The sequence below is a fragment of the Neofelis nebulosa genome, chromosome 7 (genome assembly GCF_028018385.1).
Source record: "Neofelis nebulosa isolate mNeoNeb1 chromosome 7, mNeoNeb1.pri, whole genome shotgun sequence".
In the NCBI taxonomy this organism is placed as follows: Eukaryota; Metazoa; Chordata; class Mammalia; order Carnivora; family Felidae; genus Neofelis; species Neofelis nebulosa.
The window spans coordinates 148,524,139-148,546,164 of record NC_080788.1 but is presented as its reverse complement, the minus strand read 5'-3'; the positions used below and the strand labels follow the sequence as shown (position 1 = coordinate 148,546,164).

General features: G+C 41.3%; 1 gene segment (V, D, J or C); it reads left to right on the top strand.

Annotated features, from left to right (window-relative positions):
• LOC131518023 (immunoglobulin heavy variable 3-74-like) overlaps positions 1-21,822 on the top strand; it is a 39,885-nt gene extending 18,063 nt beyond the window's left edge. Inside the window, 2 exon segments of the V gene segment in view lie at positions 21,276-21,364; positions 21,464-21,822. Coding sequence covers positions 21,319-21,364; positions 21,464-21,822 — 405 coding nt within the window.
• Positions 21,823-22,026: the final 204 nt, after the last annotated feature.

Genomic DNA, 22,026 nt, shown 5'->3' with positions numbered 1-22,026 from the left:
ATTGGTAGAGAAGTTCAGTGTGTTATAATTGCATATCCCATATCCAAGTAGAAGGAGAAAAGATGGAATGTGTTGAATAGAGCCGTGTTTCTGGGTCCAAGTCCCTACCCATGTCCATGTGAGCACTGTTGACCATGGCCCACCTGACTCTCCCACATCCACCCCAGGTGAACTGATGAGCAGGGTCACCCAATGCCACACCCTGTGACTGTTACCTAACCCCACAGGTGGCCCCAAGTTGTAGGGTGCTGGCCACCCGGTACAGCCCTCTGTTCTGTCAGATGGTCTAGATCTGGCTTTGCTGACGATCCTCCATTTATCCATTCTCACTGGCAGATGTCCCTGAGCAGGGGCATGAGGCTGGCAGAGGGCCAGGTCACCCTGAGGGTGTCCCTCTTGCTTTTTGCACTCTGGGCAGTGCTGGCTCCTGTCCAAGGTTCTCAAAGTCGTCCCTCATGGCGCTACATCTCCTCTGAGGTGGTATTTCCCAAGAAGCAGCTGAACCACAGCAAGGCGTTCAGATACCTCGCTCACTGTCTGATAGCCTGCGTTTGGGGGGCAAGAGACAAAACTTCATTTTTACTTTCAATTTCTATTAAAAATATTCCTATTTGGGGAGAGAGGGGAAGATGGAAGCTTAGGAGAACACCTTATCATGCTGATCGCTTAGATTCCACCTACATCTGCCTAAATAACCCAGAAAACTTCCAGAAGACTAGCAGAATGGACTCTCCAGAGCCAAGCACACACAAGAAGCCTACGGAAGAGGGTAGTAAGGGCAGAGAGGAGGTGCATGCTATACGGACGGGAGGGAGGGAGCCAGGGCAGTGGAGGGGGAGACCACCCGGAAAGGCACAGCCCCCAAAGTCTGGCTTGAAAGAGCTGAGGGGCCGGACTCTGTGAGTTCTGACAGCCAGCAGGGCTTAACATCTGGGATGCTAAAAGTCAACAGCTCTGCTCTCAGAGAGCGGGGAGAGTAAGAGGACACCTGGAGGCAGAGTTGATGAGTCCCGGAAGACAGAGCTCAGCTCAGCAGGAACAAAGGCAGTGGCCAGCGCCATCTCCCCCTCCCATCACCCAGCAGAAACCCCAAAGGGAACCAGTTCCTGTCACAAAACTTGCTTGCCTCAGGCAAACGCCCAACACTGTGCTTCTATGGATCCATCCCTCTGACGGGTCTGCCTCAATCCTGGTGTTTCAGGGCCCCTACCACAGGGGACCACTGATTGCAAAGTGAGCTAAGCCTACCCCTCCCACGACTGTGCACCTTGTGGATCCACCCTGGCTAATATGCCAGATCCTATCGAACCAGCACCCCAAGCCTGGAAGTGTGCAAGCAGCACAGACAGGGGCCACACCACTCCACAGTGAATCTTGCCCCTGGGAGAGGGTAAGATAAGGTACACACCAGTGTGACTGCGGCCCCAGCGGTGGGCTGGGGGCAGACAATGGGTCCGACTGCAGCCCCGCCCACCAACACAAGTGACACCAGACAGCACAGGGGAAGTGCCCTGCAGTTTGGAGCCACCACAGGGACTACCAAAAATGGTGAAACGGAAGAACTCGCCTCAAAAGAAACTCCAGGAAGTAGCGACATCTAACGAATTGATCAAAAACGATTTAAGCACTACAACACAACAAGAATTTAGAATAATAGTCATAAAACTAATCACTGGTCTTGAAAAAAGCACAGAAGAAAGCAGAGAATCTATTACTACAGAGATCAAGGGACTAAGAAATAGTCATGAGGAGCTAAAAAATACTATAAATGAGGTGCAAAATAAAATGGAGGTGGCCGTAGCATGGACTGAAGAGGCAGGGGAGAGAATAGGTGAATTAGAGGATAAAATTATGGAAAAAGAGGAAGCTGAGAAAAAGAGAGAGAAAAAAATCCAGGAGTATGAGGGGAGAATTAGAGAACTAAGTGATGCAAACATATGCAACAATATCTGTATCATAGGAATTCCAGAAGAGGAAGAGAGAGAGAAAGGGGCTGAAGGTATACTTGAACAAATCATAGCTGAGAACTTCCCTGATCTGGGGAAGGAAAAAGGCATTGAAATCCAAGAGGCACAGAGAACTCCCTTCAGATGTAACTTGAATCAATCTTCTGCACGATATATCATAATGAAACTGGCAAAATACAAGGATAAAGAGAAAATTCTGAAAGCAGCTAGAGATAAACATGCTCTAATTTACAAAGTTAGATCCATAAGAGTAGTGACAGACCTATCTACTGAAACTTGGCAGGCCAGAAAGGAATGGCACGAAGTCTTCAATGTGAAGAACAGAAATGCAGCCAAGAATCCTTTATCCAGCAAGTCCGTCATTCAGAATAGGAAAGATAAAGGTCTTCCCAAACAAACAAAAATGGAAGGAAATCATCACCACGAAACCAGCCCTACAAGAGATCCTAAGGGGGATTCTGTAAGTGAAATGTTGCAAGGACCACAAAGAACCAGAGACATCACTACAAGCATGAAACCTACAGATATCACAATGACTCTAAACACATAACTTTCCATAATAAGACTGAATGTAAATGGACTAACTGCTCCAACCAAAAGACATAGGGTATCATAATGGATTAAAAAAAAAAAAGAGCCATCTATTTGCTGTCTACAAGAGACTCATTTTAGACCTGAGGACACCTTCAGATTGAAAGTGAGGGGATGGATAGCTATCATGCTACTGGAAGTCAAAAGAAAGCTGGAGTAGCCATACGTATATCAGACAAGCTAGACTTTCAATTAAAGGCTGTAACAAGAGGTGAATAAGGGCATTATATAATAATTACAGGGTCTATCCATCAGAAAGAGCTAACAATTATAAATGTCTATGCACCGAATATGAGAGCACCCAAATATATAAAATAATTACAAGCATAAGCAACCTTATTGATAAGAATATGATCACTGCAGGGGACTTTAACACCCCACATACAACAATGGATAGATCATCTAGACACAGGATCAATAAACAAACAAGGGCCCTGAATGATACATTGGATCAGATGGACTTAACAGATATACTTAGAACTCTGCATCCCAAGCAACAGAATATACTTTCTTCTCGAGTGCACATGGAACATTCTCCAAGATAGATCACATACTGTGTCACAAAACAGCCCTTCATAAGTATAAAAGAACTCAGATCATTACATGCACAGTTTCAGACCAAAATGCTATGAAACTTGAAATCAACCACAGGAAAAAGTCTAGAACACTTGCAAAAGCATGGAGGTTAAAGAACACCCTACTGGGGCGCCTGGGTGGCACAGTCGGTTAAGCGTCCGACTTCAGCCAGGTCACGATCTCGCGGTCCGTGAGTTCGAGCCCCGCGTCGGGCTCTGGGCTGACGGCTCGGAGCCTGGAGCCTGTTTCCGATTCTGTGTCTCCCTCTCTCTCTGCCCCTCCCCTGTTCATGCTCTGTCTCTCTCTGTCCCAAAAATAAAAAAAAAACGTTGAAAAAAAAATTAAAAAAAAAAAAAAAGAACACCCTACTAAATAATGAATGGGTCACCCAGGCAATTAGAGAAGAAATTAAAAAATATATGGAAACAAATGAAAATGAAAATACAACACTCCAGGGGCACCTAGGTGGCTCAGTCGGTTGAGATTCCAACTTCGGCTCAGGTCACAATTTCCCAGCTTGTGAGTCCGAGCCTCACGTCCGGGTCTGTGCTGACAGCTCAGATTCTGGAGCCTGCTTTAGACTGTGTGCCTCCCTCTCTCTCTGCCTCTAACTCACTCGCATTCTGTCTCTGTCTCTCTCAACAATAAATAAACATTAAAAGAAAAGAAAATACAACAATCCAAATGATTTGGGATGCAGCAAAGGCAGTCCTGAGAGGAAAATACATTGTAATCCAAGCCTATCTCAAGAAACAAGAAAAATCCCAAATACAGAATCTAACAGCACACCTAAAGGAAATAGAAGCAGAATGGCAAAGACACCCTAAACCCAGCAGAAGAAGAGAAATAATAAAGATCAGAGCAGAAATAAACAATATAGAATCTAAAAAACTGAAGAGCAGATCAATGAAACCAAGAGTTGGTTTTTTGAAAAAATAAACAAAATTTATAAACCTCTAGCCAGCCTTCTCAAAAAGAAAAGGGAGATGACCCAAATAGATAAAATCATGAATGAAAATAGAATTATTACAACCAAACCCTTAGAAATACAGCAATTATCAGGGAATACTATGAAAAATTATATGCCAACAAACTGGACAACCTGGAAGAAATGGACAAATTCCTAAGCACCCACACACGTCCAAAACTCAAACAGGAAGAAATAGAAAATTTGAACAGACCCATAACCAGTGAAGAAATTGAATCAGTCATTAAAAATATAACAACAAACAAGAGTCCAGGACCAGATGGCTTCCCTGGGGAATTCTACCTGACATTTAATGCAGAGATAATACCTATCCTTCTCAAGCTGTTCCAAAAAAATATAAAGGGAAGGAAAACTTCCAGACTCATTCTATGAAGCCAGTATTACTTTGATTCCTAAACCCGACAAAGACCCTACAACAAAGACAACTACAGCCCAATATCCTTGAAGAATATGGATGCAAATATTCTCAATAAGATACTAGCAAATTGAATTCAACAGCATATAAAAACAATTATTTACCATGATCAACGGGTTCATTCCTGGGCTGCAGGCCTGGTTCAACATTCACAAATCAATCAGTGTGATACATCACATTAATAAAAGAAAAGATAAGAACCATATGATCTTGTCAATTGATGCAGAGAAAGCATTTGACAATCTTCAGCATCCTTTCTTAATAAAAACCCTCAAGACACTCGGGATAGAAGGAACACACTTGAACATCATAAAAGCCATTTATGAAAACCCCACAGCTAATATCATCCTCAATGGGGAAAAATTGAGATATTTCCACCTGAGATCAGGAACACGACAGGGATGTTCGCTCTGACTGCTGTTGTTTAACATACTGTTGGAAGTTCTAGCATCAGCAATCAGACAACAAAAGGAAATGAAAGGTATCAAAATTGGCAAAGATGAAGTCAGGCTTTCACTTTTTGCAGATGACATGATACTACACATGGAAAACCCAATAGACTGCACAAAAAGTCTGCTAGAACTGATACATGAAATCAGAAAAGTCGCAAGATACAAAAGCAATGTACAGAAATCAGTTACATTCTTATACACTAACAGTGAAGCAACAGAAAGACCAATGGAGAAACTTATCCCATTCACAATTGCACCAAGATTCATAAAATACCTAGGAATAAACCTAACCAAAGATGTAAAAGATCTGTATGCTGAAAACTATAGAAAGCTTATGAAGGAAACTGAAGAAGATGCAAAGAATTGGAGAAACATTCCATGCTCATGGATTGGAAGAATAAATATTGTTAAAATGTCAATACTACCCAAATCAATCTACACAATCGAAATTGCAATCCCAATCGAAATTGCACCAGCATTCTTCTCGAAGCTAGAGCAAGCAATCCTAAAACTTGTATGGAACCACAAAAGACCCAGAATAGCCAAATACTGAAGAAGAAGACCAAAGCGGGAGGCATCACAATCCCAGACTTTAGCCTCTACTACAAAGCTGTCATAATCAAGACAGCATGGTATTGGCACAAAAACAGACACATAGACCAATGGAATAGAATAGAGACTCCAGAATTGGACCCACAAATGTAAGGCCAACTAATCTTTGACAAAGCAGGAAAGAATATCCAATGGAAAAAAGACAGTCTCTTTAACAAATGGTGCTGGGAGAACTGGACAGCAACATGCAGAAGAATGAATCTAGACCACTTTCTTACACCATTCACAAAAATAAACTCAAAACGGATAAAGGACCTGAATGTGAGACAGGAAACCATCAAAACCCTAGAGGAGAGAGCAGGAAAAAACCTCTCTGACCTCAGCCACAGCAAATTCTTACTTGACACATCTCCAGAGGCAAGGGAATTAAGAACAAAAATGAACTATTGGGACTTCATGAAGATAAAAAGCTGCACTGCAAAGGAAACAATCAGCCAAATTAAAAGGCAGCCAACGGAACGGGAAAAGATATTTGCAAATGACATATCAGACAAAGGGTTAGTATCCAAAATCTATATAGAACTCATCAAATTCCACACCTGATAAACAAATAATCCAGTGACGAAATGGGCTGAAGACGTGAATAGACACTTCTCTAAAGAAGACATCCATAGGGTAAAGTATACCTACCCTATGACCCAGCAATAGCACTGCTAGGAATTTACCCAAGGGATACAGGAGTACTGATGCATAGGGGCACTTGTACCCCAATGTTGATAGCAGCACTCTCAACAATAGCCAAATTATGGAAAGAGCCTAAATGTCCATCAACTGATGAATGGATAAAGAAATTGTGGTTTATATACACAATGGAGTACTACGTGGCAATGAAAAAGAATGAAATACGGCCCTTTGTAGCAACGTGGATGGAACTGGAGAGTGTGATGCTAAGTGAAATAAGCCATACAGAGAAAGACAGATACCATATGGTTTCACTCTTATGTGGATCCTGAGAAACGTAACAGAAACCCATGGGGGAAGGGAAGGGAAAAAAAAAAAAAGAGGTTAGAGTGGGAGAGAGCCAAAGCATAAGAGACTGTTAAAAACTGAGAACAAACTGAGGGTTGATGGGGGGTGGGAGGGAGGGCAGGGTGGGTGATGGGTATTGAGGAGGGCACCTTTTGGGATGAGCACTGGGTGTTGTATGGAAACCAATTTGACAGTAAATTTCATATATTAAAAAATAAAAAATAAATAAATAAATTTAAAAATAAATAAATAAAGAAGACATCCAGACACCCAACAGGCACATGAGAAGATACTCAATGTCACTCCTCATCAGGGAAATACAAATGAAAACCACACTGAGATACCACCTCACGCCAGTCTGAGTGGCTAAAATGAACAAATCAGGAGACTATACATGCTGGAGAGGATGTGAAGAAACGGGAGCCCTCTTGCACTGTTGGTGGGAATGGAAACTGGTGCAGCCATTCTGGAAAATAGTGTGGATGTTCCTAAAAAATTAAAAATAGGTCTACCCTATGTCCCAGCAATAGCACTGCTAGGAATTCACCCAAAGGATACAGGAGTCCTGATGCATAGGGGCACTTGTACCCCAATATTTATAGCACCACTTTGAACAATAGTCAAATTATGGAAAGGGTCTAAATGTCCATCAACTAATGAATGAATAAAGAAATTGTGGGATCTATTCACAATGGAATACTACCTGGCATTGAGAAAGAATGAAATGTGGCCTTTTGCAGCAACGTGGATGGATCTGCAGAGTGTTGTGCTGAGTGAAATTAGTCATATGGAGAAAGACAGATACCGTATGTTTTCACTCTTATTTGGATCCTGAGAAACTTGACAGAAGACCATGGGGAAGGGGAAGGAAAAAAAAGTTAGAGAGGGAGGGAGTCAAACCGTAAAAGACTCTTAAAAACTGAATAAACTGAGGGTTGATGAGGGTTGGAGGGAGGGGAGGGTGGGTGATGGGTATTGAGGAGGGCCCCTGTTGGGATGAGCATTGGGTGTTGTATAGAAACCTATTTGACAATAAATTTCATATTTACAAAATAATCTTATTTAATTGTCATTACTATGTTTTTTTTTTAGTTTTATGTAAAATTTTTCAAATTCTATTTTATTTCCATCATTTTACTTTAGTCTACTACAGTATATTTACTTTTTCAAATTATGAAATGATTTTTTTTCTTTTCGTTATCTTTATTCTCTTTTTCATTTCTTTACTTTTTTCTTAATTACAGAACAAAAAATTCATATTTATTTTTAATTTTTATTAAAAATATTTTCTTTAATCTTTTCCACTATATTCTTTACTTTTCTGTATATTATTTTCAAATTCTATTTTACTCCCATCTACCCATTTTACTCTACTTCAGTGTATTCACTTTTTCAAATTCTCAAATGATTTACTTTGCCCCTGTTTTTCCCCTAATCTGTCAAACCACTTTCAACACCCAAACAAAACATACCTAGGATCTCGCATTAACTATTAGATTTGTGTGTGTGTATGTTTAATTTTTAATTTTGATATTTTTGTAATTTTATTGTTTTATTTCAATATTTCTACTTCATTAACTCCTTTTCTCTCTTCAAAATGACAAAACGAAGGAATTCACCCCATAAAAAGACCATGAAGAAACAGCAGCCAGGGATTTAACCACCACAGGTACAAGCAAGATGTCTGAACCAGAATTTAGAATCACAATAATAAGAATACTAGCTGGAGTCAAAAATAGATTAGAATCCCTTTCTGAAGAGATAAAAGAAGTAAAAAAAATAGCCAGAATCAAATTAAAAATGCTATACCTGAACTGCAATCACAGATGAATGCAGCTGTGGTAAGGATGGATGAGGCAGAACAGAGAATCAGCAATATAGAGGACAAACTTATAGAAAATAATGAAGCAGAAAAAAGGGGGAGATTAAGGCAAAAGAGCATGATTTAAGAATTAGAGAAATCAGTGACTCATTAAAAAGGAACATCAGAATCATAGGGGTCCCAGAAGAGGAAGAGAGAGTAATAGGGGTAGAAGGGTTATGTGAGCCGATCATAGCAGAAAACTCCCTAACCTGGGGAAAGACACAGACATCAAAATCCAGGAAGCACAGAGGACCCCCATTAGATTCAACAAAAACTGGCCAGCAACAAGGCATATCATAGTCAAATGCACAAAATACTCAGGCAAGGAGAGAATCATGAAAGCAGAAAGGAAAAAAAAGTCCCTAACATACAAGGGAAGACAGATCAGGTTTGCAGCACACCTATCCACAGAATCTTGGCAGGCCAGAAAGGATTGGCGGAGTCTATTCAGTGTGCTGAATCAGAAAAGTATGCAGACAAGAATTATTTATCCAGGAAGGCTGTCATTCCAAATAGAAGGAGAGATAAAAGTTTCCCAGACAAACAAAAATTAAAAGAGTTTTTGACCACTAAACCAGCCCTGAAAAAAATTTTAAGGGGGACTCTCTCAGGGGACAAAAGATGGAAAAGAAAAGAAAAAAAAAAAAAAAAAAAAAAAAAATATATATATATATATATATATATATATATATATATGTATATATAAAGCAAGAAAGTTTAGAAAGGACCAGAGAACACCATCAGAAACTCCAGCTCTAATAACCCAGTGAAGAAATGGGCAGAAAACATGAATAGACACTTCTCTAAAGAAGACATCCGGATGGCCAACAGACACATGAAAAGATGTTCAACGTCGCTCCTCATCAGGGAAATACAAATCAAAACCACACTCAGATACCACCTCACGCCAGTCAGAGTGGCCAAAATGAAGAAATCAGGAGACTATAGATGCTGGAGAGGATGTGGAGAGACAGGAACCCTCTTGCACTGTTGGTGGGAATGCAAATTGGTGCAGCCGCTCTGGAAAGCAGTGTGGAGGTTCCTCAGAAAATTAAAAATAGACCTACCCTATGACCCAGCAATAGCACTGCTAGGAATTTATCCAAGGGATACAGGAGTACTGATGCATAGGGGCACTTGTACCCCAATGTTGATAGCAGCACTCTCAACAATAGCCAAATTATGGAAAGAGCCTAAATGTCCATCAACTGATGAATGGATAAAGAAATTGTGGTTTATATACACAATGGAATACTACGTGGCAATGAGAAAAAATGAAATATGGCGTTTTGTACCAGCGTGGATGGAACTGGAGAGTGTGATGCTAAGTGAAATAAGCCATACAGAGAAAGACAGATACCATATGGTTTCACTCTTATGTGGATCCTGAGAAACGTAACAGAAACCCATGGGGGAGGGGAAGGGGAAAAAAAAAAAAGAGGTTAGAGTGGGAGAGAGCCAAAGCATAAGAGACTGTTAAAAACTGAGAACAAACTGAGGGTTGATGGGGGGTGGGAGGGAGGGCAGGGTGGGTGATGGGTATTGAGGAGGGCACCTTTTGGGATGAGCACTGGGTGTTGTATGGAAACCAATTTGACAGTAAATTTCATATATTAAAAAATAAATAAATAAATAAATAAATAAATAATAAAATAAAATAAAATAAAATAAAATAAAATGAGTCTCTTGTAGACAACAACAACAACAACAACAAAAGAAACTCCAGCTCTACAAGCATCATCATGGCAATAAACTCATATCTTTCAGTACTCACTCTAAACCTCAGTGGACTCAATGCCCCAATCAAAAGACACAGGGTAACGGAATGGATAAGAAAACAAGATCCATCTATATGCTGTTCACAAGAGACCCACTTTAGACCTAAAGACACCTTCAGATTGAACATAAGGGGATGGAGAACCATCTATCATGCTAATGGTCAACAAAAGAAAGCCCGAGTAGCCATACTTATATCAGACAATCTAGACTTAAAAATACTGTATCAAGAGATGCAGAAGGGCATTATATCATGATCAAGGGGTCTATAGATGAAGAAGACCTAATAATTGTAAACATTTATGCGCCAAATGGGAGAGCACACAAATATATAAATCAATTAATCACAAACATAAAGAAACTCACCAATAGTAATACCATAATATTAGGAGACTTCAACACCCCACTCACGGCAAAGGACAGATCATCTCAACAAAAAATCGACAAGGAAAGAATGGCTTTGAATGACACACTGGACCAGATGGACTTAACAGATATATTCAGAATATTTCATCCTAAATCATCAGAATATGCATTCTTCTCCAGTGCACATGGAACATTCTCCAGAATAGACCATATACTGGGACACAAATCAGCCCTAAGTTAGTAAAAAGTACAAAAAGTACAAAAAGATCAAGATCATACTGTGCATATTTTCAGATCACAATGCTATGAAACCAGAAATCAACCACAAGAAAAAAACTGGAAAGGTAAAAAATACCTGGAGACTAAAGAACATCCTACTAAGGAATGAATGGGCTAACCTAGCAGTTAAGAGGAAATTAAAAAGTATATGGAAGTCAATTAAAATGATAACACCACAACCCAAAAACTCTGGGTCGCAGCAAAGCTGGTCATAAGATGAAAGTATATAGCATTCCAGGCCTTCCTAAAGAAGGAAGAAAAGATCTCAGATACACAACCTAACCTTACACCTTAAGGTGCTGGAAAAAGAACAGCAAATAGAACCCAAAACCAGCAGAAGACAGGAAATAATAAAGATTACAAAAGAAATTAATGCTATTGAAACCAAAAAAAAGTAGACCAAATCAATGAAACCGGAAGTGGGTTCCTTGAAAAAATGAACTGAATTATAAACCGCTAGCCAGTTTGATCAAAAAGAAAAAGGAAAGGATGCAAATAACTAAAATCAAGAATGACAGAGGAAAGATCACAACCAACACAACAGAAATAAAAACAATAGTAAGAGAATATTATGAGCAATTATATGCCAATAAAATGGGTAATCTGGAAGAAATGGGCAAATTCCTAGAAACATACACACTACCAAACTGAAACAGGAAGAAATATAAAAATTTGAACAGACCCATAACCAGTAAGGAAATAGTATTAGTAATCAAAAGTCTGTCAAAAACAAGAGACCAGGGCCAGATGGCTTTCCAGGGGATTCTACCAAATATTTAAGGAAGAGTAAACATCTCTTCTCTTGAAGCTGTTCCAAAATATAGAAATGGAAGGAAAACTTCCAGACTCTTTCTGAAGCCAGAATTACCTTGATTCCAAAAGCAGACAGAGACCACATTAAAAGGAGAACTATAGACCAATTTCCTTGATGAACATGGATGCAAAAATCCTCAACAAGATATTAGCCTACCGGATCCTACAATACATTAAAAAAATTATACACCAAGACCAAGTGGGATTTATACCTAGGATGCAGGGCTGGTTCAACATCTGCAAAACAATTAACGTGATTCATCACATCAATTAAAGAAAGGACAAGAACCACATGATCCTCTCCATAGATGCAGAGAAAGCATTTGACAAAATATGGCATCCTTTCTTGATTAAAATCCTCAAGAAGATAGGGATAGAAGGAGCATACCTCGAGATCATAAAAGCCATATATGAATGACCCAACACTAATATCCTCAATGGGGAAAAATTGAGAGCTTCAATGTGCTTAATGCTACTACAATAGTGAAGAACTAAGGTTTCTCTGCACAGCATTCTGGGGCCTAAATTCCTTTTTCTGGTGCTAAGGACAGTTCTCCCCTCCTGGTACAAAGAGGGTGTATTTAACATAGTAGATTTATATTCTGTTTAGGGAACAAAGGATGGTCAGTGCATCTCTGCACTGGCTGTTTCTCAAGCATGTTTCATTCCAGTGGCATATTTGGGGTGGCATATTCTGCTCCCCTCCACCATGTAATGCTAGAGTAGAGACACTGGAATAAATGTCCTGTGAGTCTTGACAGGAACCTCCCTGCAGAGCCGGGCCTAGACTGCAGGGAGCTTTCAGTACTACCCAGGACCAGGCTGCTACCCCAGGTGAGTAGGTGCACAAGGGGTGAGGAAGGCTTTCCTGTCGGAAGCCAGTGTTTCCTTTTCCAGAAAGCAATCTAAAATATGAGTAGGATGAGGGATGCTAAAGGGTGTTTAAATATCCTGTTCCATCAGAGCATTTAATGAACTCAGGCAGTGAGAAGACACTTGAAGACGCTGCTAGTCCAGGGCTTGTAGATATCTTCATCTAAGAGATGGAAGCCAGGACGCATTTATTATCCGATTTTGTGCAGCAGTTTGGAGACACACTTCTCCAGGAATAAGACGTTCAGATATCAGAGCCAACAACAGATTCAGGTGGTCTCTGCCTCATTCAATACTGGTCCACAATGGGGAGAATTTTCTGTAAGGTCTTATCACTCAGTGGCAGGAGCTCAGTCTGCACACAGTTCAGGAACCTGGCCAAGGACCCATGTCCTCAAACAAGGATTCGACTGGTGCTCTCTGAGTCCCAATGTACACAGTCTCTGGGACCGTCTCCAGATGGTTCTGGTCCTGTGTATGAAATACTCTGTCTCATGGCTATGCAAATAGTCCTCAGAGCACTAGGTTAAGTATGGGTGTGTCTGTGCCCTGAGAGCATCACCGTACAATGCCATCCTCTACCGGAGACCCTGAGACACATCCCCTCACAATGGACTGGAGCTGGAGAATCCTCTACCTGGTGGCAGTGGCGACAGCTAAGGGTCAGCCAAGTCCCTGGACACAGGAGAGGACCAGGACCAGTCAACATTGATTTCATCCACTCTTGTCCCCTCTCTACAGGCATGCACTCCCAGGTTTTGCTGGTGCAGTCTGGGGCTGAAGTGAGGAAGCCTGGGGCATCAGTGAAGATCTTCTGCAAAGTATCTGGATATAGCTTCACTGATTACTATATGCACTGGGTGCGACACGTTCCTGCACAAGGGCTTGAGTGGATGGGAAGCATTGACCCTGAAGATGGTTCTACAAGCTATGCACAGAAGTTCCAGAGCGGACTCACTCTGACAGCAGACACATCCACAAACACAGCCTACATGGACCTAAGCAGTCAGAGGTCTGCAGACACGGCCATGTATTACTGTGCAAGGACACAGTGAGGGGTTGTCACTGTGAGCCCAGACACAAACCACCCTGTAGAAGAAGATCAGGACCTCCAGGGGGTGCACCCTATACACCATTCTGTTTGTGTTCCCAGGAGCAGGTGCAGGTAGGCGTTGTTGGAAGGTTTTGTGCCATGGCCTGGGGCTTCCTCTCCATACAGCAGTTTCCCCCAGGAAGCCTCTCTGGACACATGATTCTGTGCTTACCCACTCGGGTCTGGTTTACAAAGTGTTTTACCAGGAACACTATACTTACATGAACCAGAGACTTCAAGCTGTATTACGAAGCTGTAATCATCAAGAAAGTATGGTACTGGCACAAAAATAGACACATACAGGAATGGGACAGAATAGAGAACCAGATTTGCTGAACAGTCTGTTCAGCAAATGGTGCTGGGAAAACTGGATAGTAACATGAGGAAGATTGAATCTGGAACACTTTCCTACAGCAAACACAAAAATATATTCCAAATGCATGAAAAACCTAAATGTAAGACCAAAAAGCATCAACATCTGTAAGAGAAAACAAGCAGAAACCTTTTTGACCTTGACCTCGGCAACTTCTTAATAGACATGCCTCTAGAAGCAAGGAAAACAAAAGCAAAAAATGAATTATTGGGACCTCATCAAGATAAAAAGCTTCTGCACAGTGAAGGAAACAATCAACAATGTTAAGTGGCAACTGACAGAGGAGTGAAGATATTTGAAAATGACATACGTGGTAAGAGTTAGTATCCAAAATCTGTAAGAACTTAACAAACTCAGAAGAACAAATATCCAGTGAATGATCAAAAGACATGAGCAGACACTTTTCCAAAGAAAACATCTGGATGGCTAAGAGACACATGAAAAGATGCTCAACATCACTCATCATTGGGGAAAAACAATTCAAAATCATGATAAGATACCACCTCACACCTGTCAGAATGGCTAAAATGAACAATTCAGGAAACAACATATATGGGCAAGGATGTGGAGACAGAGGAACCTTCCTATACTCTTGGTGGGAATGCAAAATGGTGTGACCACACTGGAGAAGAGTTTAAAAAGTTAAAATAGAATTACCTTATGTCCCACCAATTTCTCTACAAGGTAGTTACACAAAGGACACAAAAATTCTGATTCAAATAGCTAAACGGGTGATGGAGATTACGTAGGTCACTTGTTGTGATGTGCACTGGGTGTTAATGTATGTGATGAATCACTAAATTTTATTCCCAAAACTAAAACGACACTACATGCTAACTAACAAAGATGTAAATAAATAAAATCTTCAGACATTAAAAAACAGGGGAAAAAAGGAAGGGGACAGATGTTGTTACAAATGGTCATAACCAATGGGATCTAGGGCAGTGAGTCTAACAACTTGCATTTACCCATTTTATCCCTAACTGGTAGTGGACATTAATTAACAAACATACTCAGGATTCCCAATGTTGGTGCCACGTGACTTGGAATTCAAACCCCAGCTGCCCTTCCCAGTTCCTCTGTGACCACATCTCATGGGCAGTCTGTCTAGACAGCTGGCATCTATGTATTGCCTGTGTGTAGACGTCCTTGCTCCTGGAGCAGGCCCGTTCACCCAGGTCTGTTGTGTACTTAAGAAGCACAGACGAGTGTCACCTGGCATTCCTTGTACTTCCCATTCCTCACTAGGGAACAAGCTCAGCCTTGAGGATGCATGTTTACATGGGCTGTTCCACTGGTCTACACCACCTGACACCACCCATGTATTCCAGTACTTGCTTCTGAAGGGAATTTCCAAACAGATGACAATTTCACTAGTGATTTACACCGAAAAATAATTGGATCCAAGTGAGGGCACAATATTGGATTTTAGCAGAATGTTAAAGGGAACTTTGCTTTCATTCTTAGAAGACAGAGAGGAGGTTTATACCAGAGACAAGGTCACAAGGATGGATCCTCCCAGAACCAGCAGTGGATCATCGCCTTACTGAGAGAGGGTACATTTCACATACAATAGAAGCTGTGAATGTATAACATTTGGAGGGAGTGACCTCAGAGGGTGGGGGGCCACAGGGTGGCCAGAACATCTCTTTACCCTCAGGTGGGGACCTCCCGAGTCATGTCACTTGTCCACAATACAGTCAGCTTAGGGTGGCTATGGTTCTGGTCGTACATCCCAGAGCCCAGTTTGTAGGGCTGCCCCCGACCTCCACTGGCTATCCAACATCGTCCAATCAAGGCTGCAGAAAACAGGATGCATGTCAGCCCCAGAAGTCCTCTCTCAATGGCAATGACACCTTTATGTGTCTTTCCTTGTTGTTATCTGTCTTTCTTCATGTTTCTTTCCTTACCGTTTCTCTTCACCTCAGAGCATTTGGGGGACATCCATGCATATCCACCTGGGTTCAGTTGGAAACTCAGATCCAGAGGGAGACTTGAACTTCATGCAAGAAAGTGTCTGTGCCTGGTGATGACGGGTTTCATCCCACAATTCTCAAGGTATTCCCTCCCACAGATGTGCTGTCTTCAGGACCTACTCATCTTCAGTTCCGAGATGGACATTTGGTGACTGCCCATCTGTGTCCTGAACTCCATCCCCAGACTCATACACATGGCAGTAATATCAATGTGTCAAAATTAATCTCATGTGACAAGTCCCTTTGGCCACATAAGTTATTCTACACAGGTTCAAGAATGACATAGACGACCACAGTCCACACTGATGTCAGGGAAAGTTCACCTCCATCCCACATGACACTCACATTACCACACCCCCAAATCCTCCAACATGTCAAATCATTCAATATTAAGTCAAGTCCAAAACGTACATAATTTCACTACCTGTAAAACCCCAAATCTAACCATGTAGCTTGGGTAGGGTGAGACTGTGGTACCTTCCATCCTGGGGTGAAACTCTCTCCATCAGCCGACCTGCATTTCTAGAAAACCATTTTTGTTTTCTGAATGCTTCTGCATGGTAACTATAACATAACAGGTACTGACATTCCTATGCCAGAAGAAATACAGCGTAATTTAGAAGTGCATCACCAACAAGAAACAATTTGATTATCAATCTGGGGAAACCCGTTAGGTTCAAAGACAGAATGCTCTGAATCTCAGACTCCAACTTGTCTCTGGTATTGACACTTCCTTTTTTCTTGAAGGTGGTGCATGTTTGAAGCTGAGCACATTTATCCCAGTTTCATGAAAGTAGAATTTCTGAGCCCAAAAATCTTTCTTTTGTTCTCTCGATTATCAAATGAAAAGTTCTTCTGACACTTGCCAGCTGATAAGAATAACTATTCAAGATTGTTGCTCACCAATGATTAAAGGAAATATAACTGTATCTTTATAGGCAAGAAGCAGAGTGAAGGGTTCAAAGATGGAAAATATGTAGGAGGAGACATCCTGTGAACAGAAGGGTCTGCAGTGCTCATGATGGAAGTGTCTCACCCTTGCATGTTGCATAAATGGGGAGGGGAATAAAGGAGTCACTGTAACTCTGCAGGGGTCTGTGAAACAACAGGAGCACGGGGACCACCGGGGGCAATCACAACCACCAGGGGGAACTCAGAGACCAGGGAGCTCATGATCCAGGACAAGAGATTGGTTGAGGACTGGTCTCCTCTCAAGGGCTTTCAGATCCAGGCTCTGCATACTTCTTCTGACATAAACACAGCAAAGAGTTTGTAGAAGCTGTGGAAACACACAAGTGTCCTCCCTGTTTAAATAAACCATGATAAGGGGAATACACAGATTTTCCCAGGGTCAGACACTGGGATAAATACATCTTTGATCATTCTCACATTAACAAGAGTTTAGAAGAATAATGTTCTCCATTTCATAGATGAAGAAATATTTTTAATTAACATCATCCTTCCTGATCTCAGGTGTTTTGCCTTCAACATTTTTTTTTATAAAATTCAACCATTTTAACGTTATTGAACCTTTCTTTTTTTAATGTTTATTTATTTTTAAGAGGGAGAGAGGCAGAGTACATGCAGTGGAGAGGAAGAGAGAGAGAGGAGACACAGTATCAGAATATGAAGCAGTCTCCAGGCTCTGAGCTGTCAGCACAGAGCCTGACACAAGGCTCAGACTCATAAAATGTGAGATCATGACCTGAGTCAAAATCGGACACTTAACCAACTGAGCCACCCAGAGGCCCATAATTGAGGGTTTCCATTGATGTCCACATAGAGTTCATGTGTAAATGACCCCTTGTGTTTGTAGAAAACCCCTGGCATTTCCATCAGCTCTGTGAGTCTCTGTTGAGGCTTCTCACTCTCTCCAATATCTGTGACAGAATAAAACTGGCTTCCACCCATCACTCTCCTGGGACTTCTAGAAAGTCAGGAACCTGCAAACCTCACTGGGATGTCCAGCCTTGTCCTGCATGTGGTTCAGGAGGCAGATGGGTCCTCCGATGGGGAGCACAGGTCCAGATACTGGGACTACTCTCACCTCATACGTGATCTTGGACACGCACACAATCCATCTCTGCTGCAGTGTATCTGTTAACCTGTACAATGGTGGTATACTGATTCTTACCTCAAGTGTTTGGGTGCATATGTGAAAATAAGGATTATCATGGGTACTTATAATCACTGCAGCAAAATCACAAATTAATACATCACAATGTCCTGAAAGATATTGTGACACCAAACACTGCCCCATCCCTTACACCTGCCAAGGGTCACTGGTTTCTTGAGGATTCTATTGCAAAATTTGCTATATTGTCAAAGGACATCTGTATGCTGATTAAACCCTCCCATCCCTGAAACTGTAGCTGGGAGAAGAGCCTCAGCCCCTAAGTGTTCACATTCAGTGATCAGAACAGAACACAGACATCTCACCATGGACTTTGGGTTCACTTTGGTTTTCCGTGGTTCTGTTTTAAACAGTAATTCATGATGAACAAGAAACACTGACTATGTTAGTGGATATGAGTGAGAGAAACAGTGGATGTGTGACATTTTCCTGACTTGTGTCTGTAGATGTCTTGTGTGAAGCAGGGCTGTTGGAGTCAGGGGGAGACCTGATGATGCCTGGCAGGGGAGGGGGTCCCTGAGACTCTCCTGTGCAGTCTCTAGATTCACCTTCAGTAGCTAATTGATGAGGTGGGTCTGCCAGACTCCAGGGAAGGGGCTGAATGGGGGTCTACATATCTGTATGGTATAAGATAAGGACCAAATGTCATTATTTTACTCACTGGAATTCAAAACCATTTGTGAAAGAGGCCATTTTTTCCCTAATTTTAATTCTATGAAATCTCATGGATGATATGCTGACTGCATCCAGACACATTTCATCCTGGTCTCTGTAACCTGCTCCACTGGTCTGTGTGTCTGACTGTATGCCAGCAGCACAGTGTTATAGACAATGTACCTATGCAATATACTTAGAAAGAAGGACGTGTGCTGTCTCCAGGTTTGTTCTTCTTTCTCAGGATTGTTTTCTCACTTCTGTGTGCTTTGTGGTACCATATAAATAAGAATTGCCCAGATACATTCATTGGCATTTTTATTAACTCAACTAACATTAGAAATTATTAGAACAGATAAAAGGAATAAGGAGTGTAATAATACAAAAAATTAACAAATCGAAATTGATATCTGGAAAGCTAAATGCAATTGAAAAAGCATCTCTACTAGGAAATAAGTAAAACTCAAACAGATACAATCAGAATTAAGGAGGGGACATAACTGATACCAAAGAAGTGAAGAACAATAACAGAAAATCCCTAGATAATTATAGATCCATTATTAGATTACTAAGGGGCAACTAGGCAGTTTCTAGAGTTATACAATCCACAAGACTGTACATGAAGAAATAGAAAATTAACAGAATTAAAGCAAGTAAGATTGAATCTATAATCTAATCATATCCCGCCCCTAAAGAAAAAAATTCAGCTTGGTAACAGAGGACTTTATGAACTGTATCAAAATATAAAGGATATTTAATGCCAATACCTCTCAGACTCTTACCAGAAACTGAAAAGAAAGGAATATGCCCCAACTCATCTACAAGACCAACCTTACTATGATGTGAAATCAAAAGACACCTTAAGAGAAACTAAAGGCCAATATCTCAGATGGACATACATGCAAAACTCCTAGCATAGTGAATGCAACAGCACAATGAAAGGGTCATATGTGACAATGCAGTCACATCTATTGATCACCTATATCATCATCTATTGATATATATAAAACGAGACAAAATTCAACAAATTGTCATTATTAAAAAATCTCAGCAACTGAGGGAAAGAAAGAAATTACCTCCACAAAATTGTGGCCGTAGATGAAAAGCCCACAGCTGACAGCATATTTAACAGTGAAAAACTGACGCTTTTCCTGTCATGTTAGGAGCCGGGCAAGGATTCTCATTCCCTACATAGGTATTCCGCATGGTAACATGAAGACCAGTAAAATATGGCACCCAATGTATGTCATCTTGTCACATGGCTTATCTGGAGGAAAGTCACTTGAGTAACAGCTAGTCTAAGGAAACTGTGACCCTCCTTTGTCCCCTTGAGAGCAGGAAATAAATCTCTCCTGGGAAACTTCCTTTCCCTCTACCAGAATGGAAGAACCATCCTTACACTAGAAATGGGAACTTTAGCACCAAGAAGGCTGTGCAAACAAGCCTTGTTAATTCCTCACTAATTGACTTGCCCAAATCCAAATCTCTGTCTTGTTAACTCTTCACAAATCCATTGTTTTTTTATTCTAAAAGGCACAAGGGCCACCTACTTTCTTCATTCTCTGGATGTCATATTATTAGGAAGCTTGTGCACATGCAAAATGAAATTTATTCTCTTCTGTAGATCTGTCTTATGTCAGTTGAATCCTTAGACCAGACAAAGAACACAGAAGCAAAGAAGGAAAAACCTTTCTGGTCCTACAAGTTGAAGATGTACCCATAAAAATTAGGTAAGAAAATGAAATAAAGACATGCAAATCAGGAAGAAGAAAATTATTTGTTTGAGAATCACATGAACTTATAGTGAAATCTTAGAAACTCCATAAAAAAAGTATTAGAACTAATAAACTCAGGAAAAGTTCAGGGTACAAATCTACATACAAAAATATGTTGTATTTCCACACACCTAAAACATAGTATATGAAAAAAATGACAAAATCACACAATTGAAAATGGCACAAAATGGAGCATCTGTGTGGCTCAATCCGTTAAGGGCCTACTGTTGATTTTGGCTCAGGTCATGATCTCATGGTTCCTGAGTTTAATTCTAAGGCAGGGTCTGCAATGATTGTGCAGAGCCTGCTTGGGATTCTCTGTCCCCTTCTCTCTCTCTGATCTCTCACTCCTTCCCTCTATCTGTCACACAAAAATGAACACACATTAAAATATATGGCACAAAATAAAGTATTTAGGATTAAATTCCACTAAAAAGTAAAATAGTACACCAAACATGACGTGCTGGGAGAAAGACATGTAAAATGGCAAACACAGATGAAAAGATAACTGTGTTCACAGATTAGAATTATTTATACTGTCACAGTCCCTTCTGCAAGAAGTGATCTAGAAGTGCCTCTCAAACACTGGTTTTAAATTTGAAACAAATCTAAGTCTGGAGCCTGATATATAGTCAGAGGATATGCAAATAGGGCCCTCCCTGTGCTGATTAAACCAGTCCAGCTCCAACCCTGCAGCTGGGAGAGGAGCCCCAGCCCCGGGAGTCGCAGGTGTTCCCATTCTGTGATCAGCACAGAACACACACACCTCACCATGGAGTTTGTGCTGGGCTGGGTTTTCCTGGTTGCTCTTTTAAAAGGTAATTCATGGTGAATGAGGGACACTGAGTCTGTGAGTGGATATGAGTGAGACAGTGGATGTGTGACAGTTTCCTGACCAAGATGTCTTGTGTCTGCAGGTGTCCTGTGTGACGAGCAGCTGGTGGAGTCTGGAGGAGACCTGGTGAAGCCTGGGGGGTCCCTGAGACTCACCTGTGTGGCCTCTGGATTCACCTTCAGTAGCTACTACATGCACTGGGTCCGCCAGGCTCCAGGGAAGGGGCTGCAGTGGGTCGCACGCATTTATACTGATGGAAGTAGTACAAACTACGCAGACTCCGTGAAGGGCCGATTCACCATCTCCATAGACAAGGCCAAGAACACGCTGTATCTGCAGATGAACAGCCTCAAGACCGAGGACACGGCCACATATTACTGTGCAAGAGACACAGTGAGGGGACCTCACTGGGAGCCCAGACACAAACCTCCCTGCAGGTAGGGGATCAGCACCACCAGGGGGCGCACACTATGCACAATTTTGCTTTGTGTTCCCAGGAGCAGGTGCAGTTGGAGGATACAGGCAGGTTTCCTGTTAGGGTCTGGGGTTTCCTCTCAACACAGCAGTTCCTGGACACAGGATTCTGTGCTTACCTATTAACTTTCTGAATTAGCAACTGTGTTGTCATAGGAAAACTGCACTAAC